Source organism: Acomys minous, assembly GCF_964271855.1.
Source record: "Acomys minous genome assembly, chromosome: 8".
Lineage (NCBI taxonomy): Eukaryota > Metazoa > Chordata > Mammalia > Rodentia > Muridae > Acomys > Acomys minous.
The window spans coordinates 88,122,783-88,142,056 of record NC_140489.1 but is presented as its reverse complement, the minus strand read 5'-3'; the positions used below and the strand labels follow the sequence as shown (position 1 = coordinate 88,142,056).

At 41.5% G+C, this 19,274-nt stretch overlaps 1 protein-coding gene across 3 annotated transcripts in view; it reads right to left on the bottom strand.

Annotated features, from left to right (window-relative positions):
* ADAM17 (ADAM metallopeptidase domain 17) overlaps positions 1-19,274 on the bottom strand; it is a 47,742-nt gene that overhangs the window by 5,687 nt on the left and 22,781 nt on the right. Inside the window, exons 5-14 of one of the 3 annotated variants that reach the window (XM_084792182.1) lie at positions 18,041-18,209; positions 15,474-15,607; positions 13,638-13,727; positions 11,481-11,594; positions 8,845-8,989; positions 8,656-8,744; positions 7,167-7,319; positions 3,683-3,882; positions 1,978-2,081; positions 1,656-1,790 (exon numbers count right to left, since the gene is read on the bottom strand). In XM_084792182.1, the coding sequence (XP_084648308.1) occupies positions 1,656-1,790; positions 1,978-2,081; positions 3,683-3,882; positions 7,167-7,319; positions 8,656-8,744; positions 8,845-8,989; positions 11,481-11,594; positions 13,638-13,727; positions 15,474-15,607; positions 18,041-18,209 (1,333 nt within the window). Of the gene's footprint in view, positions 1-1,655; positions 1,791-1,977; positions 2,082-3,682; positions 3,883-7,166; positions 7,320-8,655; positions 8,745-8,844; positions 8,990-11,480; positions 11,600-13,637; positions 13,728-15,473; positions 15,628-18,040; positions 18,210-19,274 lie in introns of those variants that run through there. The other 2 variants (XM_084792183.1, XM_084792184.1) reach the window with 2 other exon arrangements.

Below are 19,274 nucleotides of genomic sequence, written 5' to 3'. Positions count from 1 at the left end.
ATGTGATCACTTGGGTTTCATGTCCAGCACCACACAAAGAAAATGGCCCAATACTCCATATTCATCCAACAGTTCCTGAATTCATATTCCTCAGCTCTTCAGGTTAAACAATTATTAGCTAGGCATAGCAACAAATGCCTGTAAACCCAGCAGTTGGGGATCAGAGGCAGGCAGAGCTCTGTCAATACAAGGCCAGCCTGGTCTACATAGTGAGTTCCAGGGAAGCCAGGGGCACAAAGTGAGATGAGACCCTATCTCCAAAACAGGGGGAAAAAAATCAACAGAAAACTTTGTGACAGAGCTGAAGCATACTCTCCATCTAACGCTGCATACTATTCCTGCAGATGTGTCCCTCTCACCCATTCCCATCACCCTGCCGTTCCCATCTCTGGCTTCTCAGTGTAGAGCTGGGCCAACACAGCTGTGTCAGCACTGTCCACCTGTGCAATGGAGCTGAGTATCTGCCAGTGGAACGAGCACCACAGGCTGCACTCAAGAGCAGCTCTGACACCACCTGGGGTAAAAGTCAGCAGTCGGCACCAGATGTGTAGACACTCAGAATGAAACTTTACCCTCCAGTGTAACGTGGGACAGCCTAAATTTGTTCTAGGAGGAATCTAAGTTTATCTTCAGGGAAAAAGCCAAACAGAATACAAAGCAGTCAATTTTTTTTTTTTAAATCACATTATCAAAGGTTTGCTGTGACTTAGGCCTTTCCAAGGCACTGCAAGCCTGTTGTCATTCACTCAGTCATTGCTGGCAGCTGTGCTGTCTTTACTGTGGTAAAACCAAGGGCCTTGCCATGCATGCTAGGCAGGTGCTCCCCTGCTGAGCTGTCCCCAGGGCCTGCTGTCCTTACAGTGACCCACTTGGAGGAATCACTCACTCCAGCGTATGGGCAAGTCCCAGCCTCATGACTTAGCATGTACGTCTATACAGGGATACCGCCATCAGTCCACCAGCTCCACAGTGGAGTGTCATCTAGAGTCCTCACACCTCCCTTAAGATCCAGTGATCTAAAAGTAAGAGCACAGAACCCAGGAAAAACTGCCCCTAGCGTTAAAAAGGCTGCTTTCTCAGGCTCCCTCAGCAGGGATCAGAGTGGCAGATCTCAGTGGCACCATCAAGTCCCACCCAGAGGGCAAAGTGGGTAAAGGCACTGCCTGCCAAGCTTGAAAACCTGTATTTGATTCCTGAGACCTACATATTAGCAGGTGAGAACTGACTCCCAAAAGTGATCCTCTGACTATACATGCATGGTGGGAGGTCCGCATGCATGTATGCATGCACACACACAAATGCAGTTTTGGAAATCCCACCTTAGAGGACCTAGCTCCCATGGGAACAGAACTATCGTGCTTTTATGATTTATATGAGGTGTGAGGAGAGTCCTCCGCCTCCTTTCAGTGCCTTCCCACTTTCCATGAAGCCTGCCTGCCATTTGCCTGACATGCAGTGGGAAATGAGTTCACAACAGGGGAGTGGGGAGCAGTACCTGAACACAGGATCTGAAGGGCAGGGCTGTGTCTCTCGAACCCTAGCTTGCCTTGCTGATTTCCTCATTCCTTGCTTGGTTCTCCTAACTTTGATGAGCAGCAGGGAACAACAGACAAAAAATGGGTGTTCTTTAGCTGCAGGACTCGGGAGCTACTCACCAGTGCACGCACAGGACTCTAGCTCCTGCTCTCTCTTGCAGAAAGGGATGCATTTCCCAGCCTTGCACTTGCCAAGGTCCAAGCACACAGTGTCATCTTCAGCATCTCCTGGTGGGGGGCACTCACTGCTATTCCCTGGAGGCAAACACCAATTACAACTCAGTCCAGGGCACAACAGTTGTCCCACACTGCTCTCTAAGAGTGAGTACCAAACAAAGAGCAAGGCCTCAAGGGCTGCTTTCACAGGAAGGGTACTTGACCCTGGTTTCAAATACATATTCATATGCCACAGGACACCCGGAGAAGCAATGGAAACACATACCTGTGCAGTAAGATACTCCTTTGCAAGTAGCATTAATAGCCTCCTGGCACTTCTTCTGGGCTGTCTCAAATTGACAATTTTTACAGCAAGGACTGTTCCTATCACTATGGAAGAGCAGACAAACACTGTTCAATTCCAATGACAGCCTAACATCTAATGCTATGGTTGTGTAAGTAACTTGAACACTGAAGCAAGACCACAGGGCCAAGTCACTACTGTAGCTCCTGACTCCTCTGAGGCTATCTGCCTTGTTTGTGTCCCTTCCTAATGTGGAAAAGTTAAGTACACACAGCAATCACCTTTACAGTAACTTGGTACTCTTTGTTTTCATTAATGAGTTAAGAAAAAAGCCAGGGTAGCCAAGAGGTGATGGGGCATGCCTTTAGCCCCAGCACTTGCCCGGCAGAGGCAGGAAAATCTCTGAGTTCAAGGTCAGCCTGGTCTACAGAGTGAGTTCCAGGACAGCCAGGGCTACAAAGAGAGACCCAGACTTGGGGGTTGAGGAAGGAAGGGGAGCCAGGGATGTACCAGTGGCTAAGAAGCAAAGTAGCCTGAGTCCTATGACTCCCAATAGAATCTATGCATTAAAAGGCATAATGTACAGATGAAATATTCAACAAACACAGGTCTATTAAGGTACTTTAAAAAATAGAAATAAGCCAGGCACAGTGGTGCTGCACACCTTTAATCCCAGCACTCAGGAGGCAGAGGCAGGTGGATCTCTAAGTTCAAGGCCAGCCAGAATGAGACAGCCAGGATTACAAGAGAAACTGTCTCCAGAAAACAAAAACAAAAAAACCCAAAATAACAACAAAATTGGAAATATAAGTACCTTCCAACGTGGAAGCTGCTAACATCATTAACTAGCACCTCTACATTATTCTAGCATATGAATACACAGTTTGCCACCTTTGGCTCTTCCAATATATCGCTACTGTAACAGATGGGTCCATGAGTAGCCTTGTTAAATCAACTTTATTTAAAACTGGCCCCCACCTCACCCTCGCCCCCCAGAGAGGGTTTTACTAGCCTTGGCTGGCCTGGAGCTCACTGTATACACCAGGCTAGACTCCAACTCAAAAAGATCTGTCTCCCTCTGCTTTTCAAGGACTGGGATTAAAGGCATGCCCATCTTTTGTTTTTGTTTTTCCAGACAGGGTTTCTTTGTGTAGCCTTCGCTGTCCTGGACTCACTTTATAGATCAGGCTAGCCTCGAACTCATAGCAATCCACCTGCCTCTGCCTCCTTCAGTGCTGGGATTACAGGCAGGCACCACTGCACCTGGCCTAAAAGAGTCTTAAAAATTAAGTGAGATAGCTAGTAAAAGCAGTCACCACCAAGCCTAATTTTAAAATAAAAATAAATCTTAAAGCACTAGGGAGGCAGAGGTAGGTGCACCTCTGTGAGTTCCAGGCTATTTATATATAGAGTTCCAGGTCAGCCAAGGCTACATAGTGAGACTGTATCAAAAAGAAAAAAAAAAAGTAAAATAAACCTCTGGGTCATGCATGCAAGGTCAAAGTTTAAAAATAAAACAACAGGTGTGACTCTTTTCCATAGAGTATTGTACTCGCACATGCGTATCGATTCTCACCCCACCCTTCTCTCTCTCATACATACTCTGACTTCAGTCAGATGCCTGCATTTGCGATCTCTGGTTACCTGGACCCCCATCATCCCCGCTCTCTGTGGGAATACTTCTCACCTGCACTGGACACCTGGCTTCAGCGTGCAGTCGCTATTGCAGCAGGTGTCATTGTTGAGGTACATGATGCCCGGGTCACACTCTTCTCCTTCATCCACCCTGGAGTTGCCACACACCTTGTTGCTGCGCTCCTGGAAGCACTCTTGAGCCTTACTTTCTATGGTCTTGTAGATGGACTGTTTACTGCAGTTTGAAAACATCTTAGGAGAAAAAAGGGCCATGAGCAACCAAAAGAACAAAATGGAAATTCATTCCCATGTAGTGCTTCTCTACAGACAAATCCTTACGGTGAAGCCACCATCAACGCCACCACTGAGCTAGGTCAAGCAAACACCACAGTAAATCACTGAAGTAGAATAAGGTAGAAAAGACCGATTGTTGGATTATTTGGTGATTTACTTAAAGTATTGCTTGTACTGCCTGTTTTCCAAGCACAACTTCCCTTACTGTCCGGAACAGAATGGCCTGGAAAAATAACGGAAAGAGCGGTCTGTTGTTGATTGCCAGCTATGCTTCTGTAAAATCCTGCCTGCTTGCTCACCCTACCATGTGGTTTTAGAACAATGGTTCTCAACCTGTGGGTTGGGACCCCTTTCCGATCTCCTGTACATCAAATATTTACACTATGATTCCTAGCAGCAGCAAAATTATAGTTAGGAAATATCAATAAAATAACTGTATGGTTGGGGGTCACCATAACATGAGGAACTGTATTAAAGGGCTGTGGCATTAGGAAGGCTGAGAGCCACTGCTCTAGAGTAGAAAATGAAGAATATAAACTGCACCCAGCATAGAAACCTTTCAGGAGCTTTCCTGGCTTCAGTCCACCGAGGACATTGGTGGGACGTGCTTATTCCAAAACGATTGATGCAACATTATTTCCTTCTATTCAATTCAAAATGGCTAGGGTATTTGTTTTATTTTTTGTTTAAGGCAAGGGTCTCAACTGTGTGGCTCATGTTGGCCTGGAACTGTCTATCTAGACCAGACCTGCCTTGAACTCACAAATATACCTGCCTCTGCCTCTAGCGTGCTGGGGTTAAAGGAGTGCCCCACTGGTCACAGTGGTCAGTGACAAAGACCTAAACCACCACAGCCAGCAGAATGCCTCTTCATTAGCAGTTAAACTCTCAAACAATAGGTCTCCAGAGCCTGGACAGTGCCGAGCACACAGTGACCAGTCTGTCACTGGCTTGGGCTTTCTGACCACTGTCTATAAATCCTAGTCTTCTGTTGGCACCTGTGTCTACAGCCTTGCTTTCTTTCAGTGACTTTCCTTAGGAAATCCCTTAGCATCCCTTCTTTCTTACGTCAGTGTGCACAGCTCATGTAGGGTCACAGGGCAGCCGCTTGCTGGCCCATCTAAGAGCAAACAGCACTATTTGTCCAGGTATAATGAAAGAACCACCTTGTTTTTGTCCTGTGGTCCTTTTCACCTAGTTAAGCAATATTTAAGAAACTCATGAACTAAACATAGTGGTGCACACTTTTGATCCCAGCACTGAGGACACAGAGGCAGGAAGATAACTGTAGATTCAAACCCAATCTACGCACCAAGTTCTAAGACAGCTAGGACTATAGGGAGAGACCCTGTCTCAAAACAAAAAGGAAAAAAAGTAAAGAAAAGAAAAGAAAGAAAAAAGAAGAATGTCATGTAGGGCCAGGGAAATGACTGCCTCTGCAGGTAAAAGGAGCCGCTTGCCAAATCTGATGAGCGGAGCTCAATCCCCAGGTTAGAGGAAAGAACCTAAAAGTTAGCTCCACACATGTGCCCTAGATACATATGACCTCCACAAATAAATACATGTAAAATTATTGGAAAAAAAAATCTAAAACAGAGAAGATGCATAGTATCTTTTCACAAGGGGAGGTAGCAGTTGAGAAAACTAAACTGTCAGGAGAAAAAAAATGTACTAAGTGTAATGGGTGCAGGACAAAACCAGTTCCTCCCACGCTCCACCCCGACTAGCAAGTTCCCACAGGCCATTCAGGGCCCATGGGGATTTCCACGGAGGAGGAAGCAGCATCATGTGCTTTCCCTTGCAGCAGAGTGTACTAAGTTACCCAGCCCCCAAGCTCTGGCAGCGCCCTGAAAGCACAGCAGCCCAATGTGGAAGCTACTAACTGTATTTGGCCACTCAGAAATTTTTCCTCATTCAATGTTTTATACTTTTTATTGCCAAAGCATCCAAGCATGCACTAAATGGATAATGGTTCCATCAGTGCTCACAGCCTTCACCAGCCTCCACACTGATTCACAGGCTCTCCATATTTACTTGCTTTCCTGTTTCATCTTTTTGTTTTTTTGTTTTTGTTTTTTTGTTTTTTCGAGACAGGGTTTCTCTGTGTAGCCTTGGCTGTCCTGGAATCGCACTGTAGATCAGGCTGGCCTCGAACTCACAGGGATCCACCTGCCTCTGCCTCCTGAGTGCTGGGATTAAAGGCGTGCGCCACCACTGCCTGGCTTTCCTGTTTCATTTTTCTACTTGTTTTTAACAGCTTTATTAAGTAATCTTTAATCTCTAGTACAGCAAGGGGTCGGGGAGGGAGGAAGGGCAACAGCAAGTGAGGGTGGTAACAGCACACTGTGAAGTACTGCCAAATTAAAACGAGCAACAAATTGTATATAAGACTATCAGGTATAGGGCTGGAGAGATGGCTCAGCGGTTTAGAGCACTGGATGCTCTTCCAAAGGTCCTGAGTTCAATTCCCAGCAACCACATGGTGGCTCACAACCATCTATAAGATCTGGTGTCCTATTCTGGCTCTGGCCTGTAGGCAGAACACTGTACATATAATAAATAAATAAATCTTAAAAATTGTCAGGTATATGATAGATATTGATTTACATTCAAATTTTAGATGCACCAAGATAAGAAAGACGTTTTCTTCAAGGCTGCCAAATACAAATAGCCAAAACACTATGAATGTAACATTTATATAATTCCTGATTTGTTTCGTGGTTCTTCTTGCTTTCGGTAGTTTATTATATATATGTGTGTATGTAGTAATATAAATGTGTATGTAAAGAAAAACAGATTGTCAGGTAATTTTTAAGGGTGTGCCAAACACCCTCCTCAAAAGTTAAGACTCTGACAAAAGTTACTGTAACTATCATAATGAATTTACATGTGATTGTGCTGGCTCCGGCAGCACATATACTAAAAAACTGGAACGATACAGAGAAGATTAGCATGGCCCCTGCGCAAGGATGACACGCAAATTCATGAAGCGCTCCATATTAAAAAATAATAATAATTTGCCTGTGATTAACCTTGACAAAAATTTCCAAATGACAGCTGTAGCTACACCTAAGATGGGGCTTGTGTCACTGGAATCACACACCACGTTCCTACTGTGTTTGACAGCTGTATCTCTAGGAAGCCTGGAGGAGTGGCCCCTTCGCTGAGCCCTGTTCTAGTGACCCTGCAGACTGGGGCACAGCCTGCTCTCCGACCACTAAGCCCAGCCAAAGCACACATACCTTGTTGTTCTCGTGGTCACCACTCACAGCTATGGGGTACATGACGTACTTTCCTCCCTGGTCCTCATTTGGGGCACATTCTGCTAGCCCATCAGGATCATGTTCTGCTCCAAAATTGTGTCCCAGTTCATGAGTTGTAACCAGGTCAGCTTCCTTAAGCACCAGGCAGAGAAAGTATGTAACCATCAGCTACTTTTGCTACGTTTTTCAGATCAATTCCCATAAGTAGTCCATACCCACACACATCCAGTTGTTTTTTTTGGGGGGGGGGCGGGGGGAGTGGGGTAGGTAACTGGAAGATGGCTCAGTGTTTAAGAGTGTTTACTGCACTTGCAGAGTTCAGCTGCAACCACCTCTAACTGCAGTTCCAGGGATCAAACATGCAAGCTCCTGTGCGCACATAAACTGGCACATACGCACACATATAAAATACTAAATTCATTAGTTAAAAAGCAAAAGTAAGGTAGATGAAGACTGAGAAACCACATTGAAAGCTGACCTCTGACTGCCACATGCACAGATAGGGAGAGAGGGGGAGCGGTGGGCATGTGAGGTGAGGTGTGGAGGTTGGCAACCAAAAGTTTTCCCAAACACATGTATGATTTATTTTTCCATCTTTCGCCAATAGTGACACTCTCCTCTCAATTCTTAAATGCATGCCTTGCAGGGAATCCGACTTAGACTACCAAGCTTGGCCACTGCCTTTACCTTCTGACCCATCTCAACTATCCCAATGCTGTTAACACTTCCTGGGATTTAAACCATAACAGAGCCAGATGTGGTGGTGCACACCTTTAATCCCAGTACTCGGAGGTTACAGGCGTGTATCACTATCCCTGGTTGTACATGGTACATGCTAGGCAAGCACTCTACTAACTGAGCTACATCTCCAGACTGCCAAACAAAATATAAAAATCTTTTAGGAAAAAAAAAAAAAAAGGTCACAAACAAAGGCTAAGGACTCATATATTTTTAATGGCATATAAATGCCAGAAAACAGAGCAATGCCTTAAACACTGTAGAGCAGAACACATCCAGCCACATTATCAACCAAGTACACATTAGTTATTAAAAAGATACCAGCATAAATATGTAACTGACATTCTAATGCAATGGATTCCAAATCTACCCTGTTTAAAAACAAAAACAGGGACTGGAGAGATGGCTCAGAGGTTAAGGGCACCGACTGCTCCTCCAGAGGTCCTGAGTTCAATTCCCAGCAACCACATGGTGGCTCACAACCATCTATATAATGTGATCTGATGCCCTCTTCTGGCCTGCAGGTGTGCATGCAGGCAGAGCACTATATACATGATAATAAATAAATAATAAATCTTTAAAAAAAAAAAACCAGACTAGAGAATTGCTTCAGTGGTTAGAAGCACTCGCTGCTCTTCAGCAGCCTGTTCTGGTATCTCTAGGGATGCACATACGCACACACATGTAAATGTAAAATCATTGTTTTGGTTTTTTAAAATCAGAAACATACCTTTGTAAGGATGGTTTTACCATAATTTTTTGTACTAGTCAGACCACTATTCAAATAGATGTTTTTCTTCCCACCAGGGCTGTAATAAGCTAAAGGAAAAAAAAGAGAGAGAGAGGTAAAAAGTGAAACATAACCCAATCAGCTTTCTCTTTTGTCTCAGTGTCGGGACAGCACAAATGAGAGGCTTACCTTTTGGGCAAACCCCTCCATGACTGTTTGCTCTGGGAGAACCAACGTAAGCTAATCCAAGAGTTCCCATATCAAAATCTTGGTATGTGAAAAGATGCGCCAGGCAGACTTTAGATGCTTCTTCAGCTATATCAAAGCTAAATTGCTTTAAAGAGAGAGAATTCTTAATTAGACTGTCATCACGCCAGACTCAAGGGTTCTTCAACTGACGATCACAGAACAGCTGCAGCTCAGCACCTGCACCTGCTGGGGTTTATACCCAGCCAGGCAGGTAGAAGCACAGGAGTGGGTGGTAGCTTTCAGGCACCTTTCATCTACTCAGAATGGATTCATTGCTCTTCCACAGAGACCGAGTCAGGACTAGAACAGGCCCACGCTATAGCACCTCCAAGTATTTCAAGAGCTTAATGGCACTGTGCAGGAATTATTTTATTTTTAATTATGTGGGCTGGGAAATATTTTTGTTTGAATTAAATTTTTCTTATAATACAAGGGAGTAGTAAATGTAAGTGTTCAGAAAAGCACACATACTTGGTTTTATGATACCAAAATAAAAAAATTTAAATCCATTTAAAGAACACTGTGGATTTATCACCCCCAAACCCAACTCCATATGGTTTTTATTTTTCTACCTTAACAATCCAAAATTCAATGTTAAAAAAAAAAAGACTTTTGAAAATGTTTAATGCTAGCACTTAGGAGGCAGACGCAGGTGAAACTCTGTGAGCTTGAGGCCAACACATGAGATCCTGTCTTAGCATACATCCACACGTTTACAATCAAAGATAAAAGAATCCCATGTACAGAATGAAGGATGGCTGTCTGGGATCTTGACAATCCCTTGGCCACAGAGTGACTGAGGTGTCAGGATTTTTCTGGGACTAAGGTAAGAAAATGGAAGGAGCATGATTGGGCCCAAGAAAAGCAGAGATATGGTTGAGTCAGCTGTTCCAGCACTCAGAAGGCCTTGCTGCCCAAGTTCACTGCTGTGACTAACCCAGGACATCTACACTGGATGAATGTGTCGAACTGTAGTCACCACAAAGCTCATACATTGATGTTCTAGCCCTGACTAACTCAGGGTGCAGCTGTATTTGGAGACAAAGCCTTTATAGAAGTAAGCAAGGTCATATTCACAGGCCCTAATTAAAGACAACCTGTCCCCTTATGAAAGCTACTTTGGGGGAAGGTTTGTTCATTTGCACTGCTAGGATCTAAATCCAGGTCCACGTGAATGTGGCCACAGCATGTGCCATACTAGAACTGCACTTCCAGCACCACGAATGTCCTCATGAGATCAGGACATGGACACACAAAAAGGAAGACATCATCATGCTAAACAGAGGCAGGAGGAGAAAACAGTCCTGCTGGTAACTCGATCTTGCATTTCTGGTTTCCAGAGCTATGAAAAAATAAAAGCCAGTGGCTTAACCCTCCCAGGCTGTGGTACTCTATTAACAGCAGCCAGAATTGACTCACCCCTGCTGAGACTATCTCAAAAGCAATGATATGCATGCCTGTAATCCCCTGACTCAGGAGGCAGAGGCAGAGGCAGGCAGATCTCTGAGTTTGAGACCAGCCTGGTCTACAGGACAGCCAGGGCTACATAGAGAAACTCTGTCTCAGAAAAAAAAAAAAACATCAAAAAACAAAAACAAAACAAAACAAAGATACTAACTCAATCTCCCTCAGGGTGCCTGGCAAATCAAATTACCTAAACTGGTATTATACAAACACAGCACGCGATCTCAATATGGGGGGAGGGAGAACAATAAAAGCCTTTAGCTCCATTCAAAGGTCAAACTTAATCTTGGTCTTGTGGGTGCATAAACAAGAAATCCATGTAAGCCAATCTAGACCAACACACTGAAATGACAAGATGATAATAATAATAATAATAATAATAATAATAATAATAATAATAATAAATTAAAAATAAAATAAAAAATAATAATATTAATAAAAATAATAAAAAGTCCAAATGTCCCAAGCTGTTCAATTTGTAGCAATTTGTTACAGCAGCAACAGGAAATGAACATCCATCCCAGTGCATCAAGCCACCATCCAATGAAGCAGTAGTATGCCGCACTGGGCTCCTGCAGCAGTGTAGAATGCACACCAGAGCAGGGAGCAGCCTACCCCTGTCATCCCAGCACTGGGCGGCAGAGGCAGGCAGATCTCTGTGAGTTTGAGGCCAACCTGGTCTACAAATCCAGGCAAGCCAAGGCTACACAGAGAAACCAAAAAAAGAGAAAGAATGCATAACAGAGTGCTGATGTTCTTCAAATGTATTACTAAATGACAGTAAAATGTTTGAATTTCTATAGATCTCAGGTTATACTTGCACTTCCGAATACATGTTCACAGCCTCTTGGATAAGGACTACCCTAAAAGATGTGTGGGTACATTTCAGAGACCTAACATGCAAAACGGTATAAAAGTCTACACAGTGACGACGGATGTTAAGTTTCCAGAGAAGGGCCACTGAGCCTAATTAGATGCTCAAAGATATTAAGGTTTCTACCATGTTTCTTCACTAGTATAGATATATTAACACATCAGAAAAACTAAAAAAAAAAAAAAAAAAAAAGCAGTTAAAAACAAAAACAAAAACAAACAAAAAAACCAAAACCTACCTCTAGCAACGTCTTCACATCCCAAGCATCTTTTTCTTCATTTGGAAAACTTTTTGCCATATTGAAGTGTCTTTCACCAGGTTTTACGTGGTTTGGAGACTTGAGAATTCGAATCTATACTTAAGAGAGAACATACTTAGAACAATTCCAAAATATCCTAAGACTCTTACCACATTCTTTTCATCACTTCAAAAAAACAGCCTCTTGATGGGCGTGGTGACATATATCCATAATCTCAGCATGCAGGAGGCAGGGCAGGCAGATGACTGGGAATTTGAGGCCAGCCTGGTCTACAAAGCAAGTTCAGGACAGGCAAGATAACACAGAGAAACCCTGTCTTGAAAAACTAAAAAAAAGAAAAAAATAGCCTCTGGACAGGTGTGGTGGTGCATACCTTTAGCCCAGAACTCCAAAGGCAGAGGCAGGTAGATATCTGTGTTTAAGGCTAGCCTGATGTACAAGCCTGTTCCAGGATAGCCAGGGCTGTCTGGAGGGACCCCGCCTCAAAAAACAAAACAAACAACAACAAAACCACCAAAAATCCAGCATCTGAGAGCTGGAGAGATCTCAGCAGCTAAGAGCGTTTGTTCCTACTCAGAACCCAGTTTGATCCCCAGCACCCACAAGCAAGTTCACAACCTTCCGTAATTTTAAATCTTAAGAGAAAACAAATCAAAACAGCATCTACATAACTCTGGCACTTGGCAGGCTAAGACAGGGCATGACTACTAGTTCAAACCAATCTGGACTACATAGCCAAAGCCTATCTCAAAAACTAAACACCCAAACCATACACATGCACGAACACATATACACACACACACATCACCCCCTCAACTATCTAATCCTATAAAAAATGTTTTGCAAACCAAATTCTTTAGCTCAAATATTCAGTGTCCAAAAGAAACTGAAATGCATATGGTGTAGTAGAAAACATTTATAAAGTTATAAATGCACTAAATTTTCACATCCTTCACATTTATTTGAAAAAAAAAAACTGAGAATTTGGGTTATATGATCCTAAGATATTACAATTATAGCCAACAATTTAAAAATGAAAGGCCACTTCTGTACCGTGTACAGGAGACTATTAAACCAAAAAAACCAAAAAACTAGAACGTCTCCTTGCATATGTGTTTAAGACAAATTCCTATTAAACCCACGAAGAAGAAAGGAACAAAAGTTTCTGATCAGAGACTTTGGGAAAGGGGCGGAAGCCATGCTCAACTCACTGTCTCCTGGCCTCCCTCTGTCTGCACTGACACTTAGGTTTACAGAGGAAGGCTGAGGTCAAGTCTGATCAGAAGTAACTGCAAGCCCAAAAGGACTACACACCTAAATTACGTCCTCCAACTCATCTTAAATGGATTAAAGAAGTTGGCATTTCTGTTTCCTATATTAGCATACTCTTCAATTGTTTTCAAGTGCCTAAAGCAAAAAGGAACTAGTTACTGATCCCTCAAACCCTAAACATAACGTAGTGATTTTAAAACCAGGTTTGCTTTACATTATCAATAGGAAATGATATCCAACATCACATAAAGTAAAAAGCCAAAGGGACAAGAGTGTGCAGGATAGCGGCAGTGTGTTAAATACAGACTCACCTGGACACCTAGGATGCACACACACAGCACCACACCTTTGGAAAGATGAGCCGTGACTGACTGAGCTCACTACGCAGATAACTTGCAGAAATCTTCCTGCCTCTGCCTGCCAAGAACTAGATTTATAGGCGTGTCTCCCATGCACTGTACTCCTGAGTACATTTCCTAACCACAGACTCAAACCTGTAGAATTACAACGAAACCTCCTCCTTTGCTCTTCTCAGAGATACAGGGGCCATAAAATTAGAATATCCTAAAGTCTGAAGCATCATCAGAGGGAAAAGAAAACACTATAGGAAATTAAAGAGCTATAATTAACAGAGAGGAATGTAATAGCACTAAGAGGTCTCATTCCTGAAATAATCCTCAAGACAGAAACTTTATCAACTAGTGTTAAATACCAAAAACACAACACAATTTATCATTTTAAAAAAATCACAAAATGAGAATGTTTTATAATTAATGTTAAGGTAGGCTTTGGGTTTAAAAAACATAAAAACATTTCCTATACCCAACCTCATAGATCAACACAAGGCCTACTGTTGATGAATACCTGTTCTATCTGTATTCCATAACCTTTAAATCCTGCATTATCCCACGAAGTGTTCCGGTATATGTCATCAACACGGTCGATTAGCTCTATCTGTGGATATAAAATGTGAAGGTATGTAGAACTCTACCACTCTGCAATGTGACAAATCCTACTGAAATTACCATCTAGCAAGACCTGAGCATGAGAACTGGCACTGAGAAGCTAGTTCTCACACTCCCAGGTCTATCAAAAAGGCTATCCCTAGAGCCCACTTAAAATATGGCTACAACAAAGGATGTTACTGTCTATCTAACCTTGGGCTTTTTAAATACTGCCATCTCAGTCAACTATTAAAACAAGCCATCTGATTTACCAGAAACCCTAAGAAGAACATTTTCATTCTGTATCATGAGTGCTTGAAATGTGGCCCTAGAACCAGTGAAATGGTGCACTTTTTAAATTTTTTCCATCTAGTGGGGGGCACATGTATGTTTTTTGCGTGTGTGTGCACATATGCACTTACTTATGCACATGATACAGGCAGAGCATAATCATTACAACAAAAACAACAACAATAACAAAATGAACTACTTATTTTTTTTCTCAAAGAAGAGTATCTGTCCAAAAAATGGGTTAGCCGGCTTGTTCAGCTATGAAGAACAGGTCTTTGCTTTAAGTAGCAATCGGAAATGCACTCTGAAAAAGTGACCCTCACAGTATGCTCACATTCATGGTATACAATACAAAGAAGTAAAATACAACGCACCCTTTAGTACAAACCCCAGATGAAGAATTTTCAAGAAAGACTCTCTTGCTTAGGAACAAGAATTACAATGATTCCCACTATTCTCCTAATAAATTCATCCACACGACAGAAGAAAAGGGAAGAAGGCTGAGCGAGAGTTGGAACAGAACGGAGAGAATGGGAGAGGAGGCCATGAGGAAGCTGTCTTTGCTGTACCAGGCTGCGGGCTCATGAATAGCTGCATTATCTTATTTCCTCAATGACAACATTTTAATCAGTGCCAAGTTACCAAAATGAATGGGGTCATACTGAGAAAAAAAATCCTGGGGAAAATCACTTCCTTCACTTAAAAAATTTAGTTGCTGATATAAGAAGTTCCCTGTCAGGCTGGGAATACAGCACAGTGCAAGGGCACATGCTCAATAGACATGAGGCCCTGGGGTTGGGCAGATCTGTACTAACACTTGTGTAATCTTTCCCTCCTATCTCTGCCCTAGAGTTAACTAAAGCCATGAATGTCTCAGTTATTTCATATTCTATCCTAAGGCCAGTAACAAACCTCTGTGGAATACAGATACAAGCAGAAAATACACCCACGTTCACACAAATATATTTTTTATAAGCATAAAATCTATGTATGTGATACTAATGTTTTTACAGAGTTCACTTATATAAAGAAGGAACATTACAAATGTTCCCCTATTTTTTAAAAAAAGATTTATTTATTATTATGTATACAGTGCTCTGCCCGCATGTACACCTGCAGGCCAGAAGAGGGCAACAGATCACATTATAGATGATTGTGAGCCACCATGTTGTTGTAGGAACTGAACTCAAGACCAATGTTCCCCTAGTTTATTGTGAAGAAAAAGTCTAATGTATAGAAAATAGTAACTTTGAAGCAAAATGCTTTACAATAATTTTGAAACTACAGTTTCTACATAGGAATGTTACAATCCTTGTAAATGGCCCTCAAAATAACAGAAAGGAAATAACTGTCTGGAGCAGGCCTTGTTTCTTTAAATTGTAAATTACTATAGCTTTCTCTTACCAGAATTAATTTACACACATAAATGACTTTCTGATTGCCCTGTATATCACCAAATACTTACTAAGTAATTTGTAGTGGTGCTCTCTTCTCCTCGGCCCATGTATTTATAAAATCGATGATCTGCTACCACCAGTAATTTACAAGTATTCTTCAAGGGGTTAGGTTCAGCTCGTCTCTTCACACGACGAACAAACTCTAATATGAATTTGTATGCACTATTAAATTAAAATTCATCAAAACAAGGAGGTTTTTTATAGTAACACTTAGTTCTAATATTTTTCTGAAACAAACATTATTTTGAGTTTAATTCCACTCAAAGTATCTTTTTGTTTTGCAGGGGATGGGTGAAGACAGGGTCGTACACAGCCTTGGCTGATCTTTTTGTTCTCCAGGGGATGGGTGAAGACAGGGTCATACACAGCCTTGGCTGATCTTTTTGTTCTCCAGGGGATGGATGGGTGAAGACAGGGTCATACACAGCCTTGGCTGATCTTGAACTCACTCTGTGGCCTAGGATGACCCTAACCTCTGATGCCACTGCTGCTAGCTCCACGGACGGGGATAACAGTCAGGCACCATCACATCTGCCCTTAATGGAATGCTCATCTTGAATAAATAAATAAATGTTACTATTATAAATATAATAAATATTGTTAATATAATAATATAAAAATTGGAAAAAGAAAAGTAAAGAGTAATATAAGGTTTAAAATGGTTGAATTTAAAAGCCAGGTAGTGGTGGCGCACGCCTTTAATCCCAACACTCGGGAGGCAGAGGCAGGTGGATCACTGTGAGTTAGAGGCCAGCCTGGTCTACAAAGTGAGCCCAGGACAGCCAAGGCTACACAGAGAAACCCTGTTCCGAAAAACAAAAACAAAAATTGTTGAATTTAAAACCAACTTGGGGCTTGGGATATAGGAGACCCTAGCTCAAACCCCCATGAAAGGAATGAATTTTTCATATATATTTAAATATAGTAAAATAATCATTACTAGGCAATGAAACCACTGGTCATTTTCTTCTAGAATTCTATGTACTAACCAAAGTAACAGTTAAAAAAAAAAAGTCAAGGAAATTATACATTAAAACTTAAGCAATACTAAACCATGTATGAGGCACAGGTTTGAAATCCCAGCACTTAGAAAGCTGAGGCAAGAGGATAAAGAATGGAAGACCACCATGAGCTGTTTAGTAAACCTTGTTTAAAATAATTAAAAAAAAAAAAAAGTAGCCCTGAGTATTTGGAGGTGTCTCTAATTTCATGAATGTGAGGCTACACTCTTCCCAGCTCCCCAATACAAGTTTGTCTAATGTTTACCCACACTACAAGCAAAGGTATATCTATGGAGTACGTGGATATACACACATACTCATCTGAATACCTATAAGTAGATATATTTAGAAACATATCCATAGACAACACTCATGCACATTGCGTTGGCTAATTTGTCAACTTGACACAAGCTAGAGAGTTATATGGAAACAGGAAACCTCATACGTCCATCAAACTGGAATGTAGGCAAGTCTGTAGGTAATTTTTTTTATTAATGATTAACATAGGAGGTCCCAGCATACTGTCAGTGGCATCACCCCTGGGCAGGTGGTTTTGGGTTGTATAAAAAAGAAACAAACAAACAAAGCTGGAGCAGGAAAGATGGCTCAGAGGTTGGGAGCACTGGCTGCTCTTCTAGAAGACCCAGGTTCAAATCCTAACACCCACATGGCAGCTCACACTTGTGTGTAACTCAAGTTCCAGAGGATCTGAGACCCTCACACAGACATACCTGCAGGCAAAACACCCATTTCTTTAAAAAAAATTAAAAAACAAACAAACAAACAAACAAAAAAAGTAAAGCCAGGCATAGTGTAGCATATGCCTCTAGTCCCAGAACTCAAGAAGCAGAGACAGGTGGATCCCTAGGTTCGAGGTTAGCCTGGTCTACAAAGCAAGTTCCAGGACAAAAAAACCCTGTCCTGAAAAACAAAAATAAAATAAAATAAAACACAAACATAAGGGCTGGAGTGATGGCTCAGTGGTTAAGAGCACTGGCTGCTCATTCAAAGGTCCTGAGTTCAACTCCTAGCACCCACATGGTGGCTCACAGCCATCTATAATGGGATCTGATGCCCTTTTCTGTCATCCAGGCACACATGCAATAGAGTGCTTATATACATAAACAAACCTTTAAAAACTGAAATGAACAAAAATAAAAACATAAAAATAAAAATAATGAAGACAGAACACCACTCCAACAGCTTTTATCTTAAGTGACCCCAAATAGTGTCCATAACTGAGAGCCTATGCATATTTCAAACACCACAGAGCTCTCTTGCTACCCGACTAATCTCTTACAAGCTCTAAATACCATTTTTCAAAAGTAGTATTTTGTCGTTTTTGTAGGTCTACAAGAACTTCCCTAGACCACTTCACTGTCTCTTCCCTTAGTCTCTTTTAAGACTTTTTATTTCCTAGTGGTTTCAACTATTACTTAACAGAAAAACAATTAAAGACAAAGAAAACACTAGGGTTACTTAATAATGATGCTATTTTTATTCATTAACAAACACCCTGCTGAAAACCAGTGTGATGTGTGTCTACCATGTCTGATATACAATTTAAGTCTTACCTTCAGATGGCTCTCTGTCTATGATCCCTTCTGGAACCAATTTTTCATTATCTGCTTTTAAATAACCACACACTCTTGGAGATTGCAAACGTGAAATATCCTTGATATCTTCAGACTTATAAACTAACATTCTTTTATCTTTAGTATCATTAACAAACCTCCAAAGTGGCTAAAAAAAAAAAAAAAAAAAAAAAGGAAAAACATGATGAAATAGAAAAAAGACAGAGAGAGAACTTCTAACATAAAATAACATTCCAGTAACACTCTTCTTGGGTATTGTTATTTCTTAGAGAATAAATTATTCATTTTCTCTTAATAGTTTCTACACTGCAAATAAATTCACAATTATTCACTATTTTATACATAATTTTGTACAAGCTAGTAAACAAGAAAAAAAAAGTCCATTCTTTCCATAAAGCCATTTTAAATATTTCTGTAATCCCTACTCTATTCCTGTGTTGTTACAGATGGTCATGAAGCAGTGACATCAGGTGACATCCTTTGTAAATGGTGCTTGCACTCCATTTACCTTTAACATTCAGGCACTCAGCATCTTTTCCCTATGGCAGATTTTACAAACAGCAAAAATTTTTACAAGAGATAACTTAAAACTCCTAACAATATGCTTAAACCTTCTACTGGTTTCAGAGAAAGCAGGTCTTAGTCTTAATTCATGATTTCAGCCCCCAGCGCCATAGAAACAAAGATGCTAGAAGAGTCTGCATTCATAACATGGCGAGGCCATAGTAAAGACAACTCACGCACCCTAAAAGGGACACAAGTCAAAAAGGCTGTTACCATTTTTACCAAGCAAAGTTTTCTGTAAATATGTAAATATACTGGTCTTAGCTGTGAAGAATGTAAAACAGGATTTTATACATAAAGTTACATGTACAAGAAAAATGTCTGTGTAAGACACACTTCATACCTATGAGGACATCTATAATCAGACGCATTGGAGTGGGGCTGCAGAGAAATGAAGCCGCACACAGCCGCTGAGGATGCTGACCCCTAACACAGGCAAAACAGCCCCTACAGAGCCACACAGGAAGACTCAACCTCAAAAAGAAATGAAGCGACACGACAATGGGCACCTCCTGAGACTGGTCACCAGACCATAATAGTTAAATATATACACCCAAAGTGTGTCCAAGGCTGTTCATGCCAGAAACTTCTATTTCATTGAATCAAAACACAATAATTCATTAACAGAGGACTGACTAAACAACAGTCT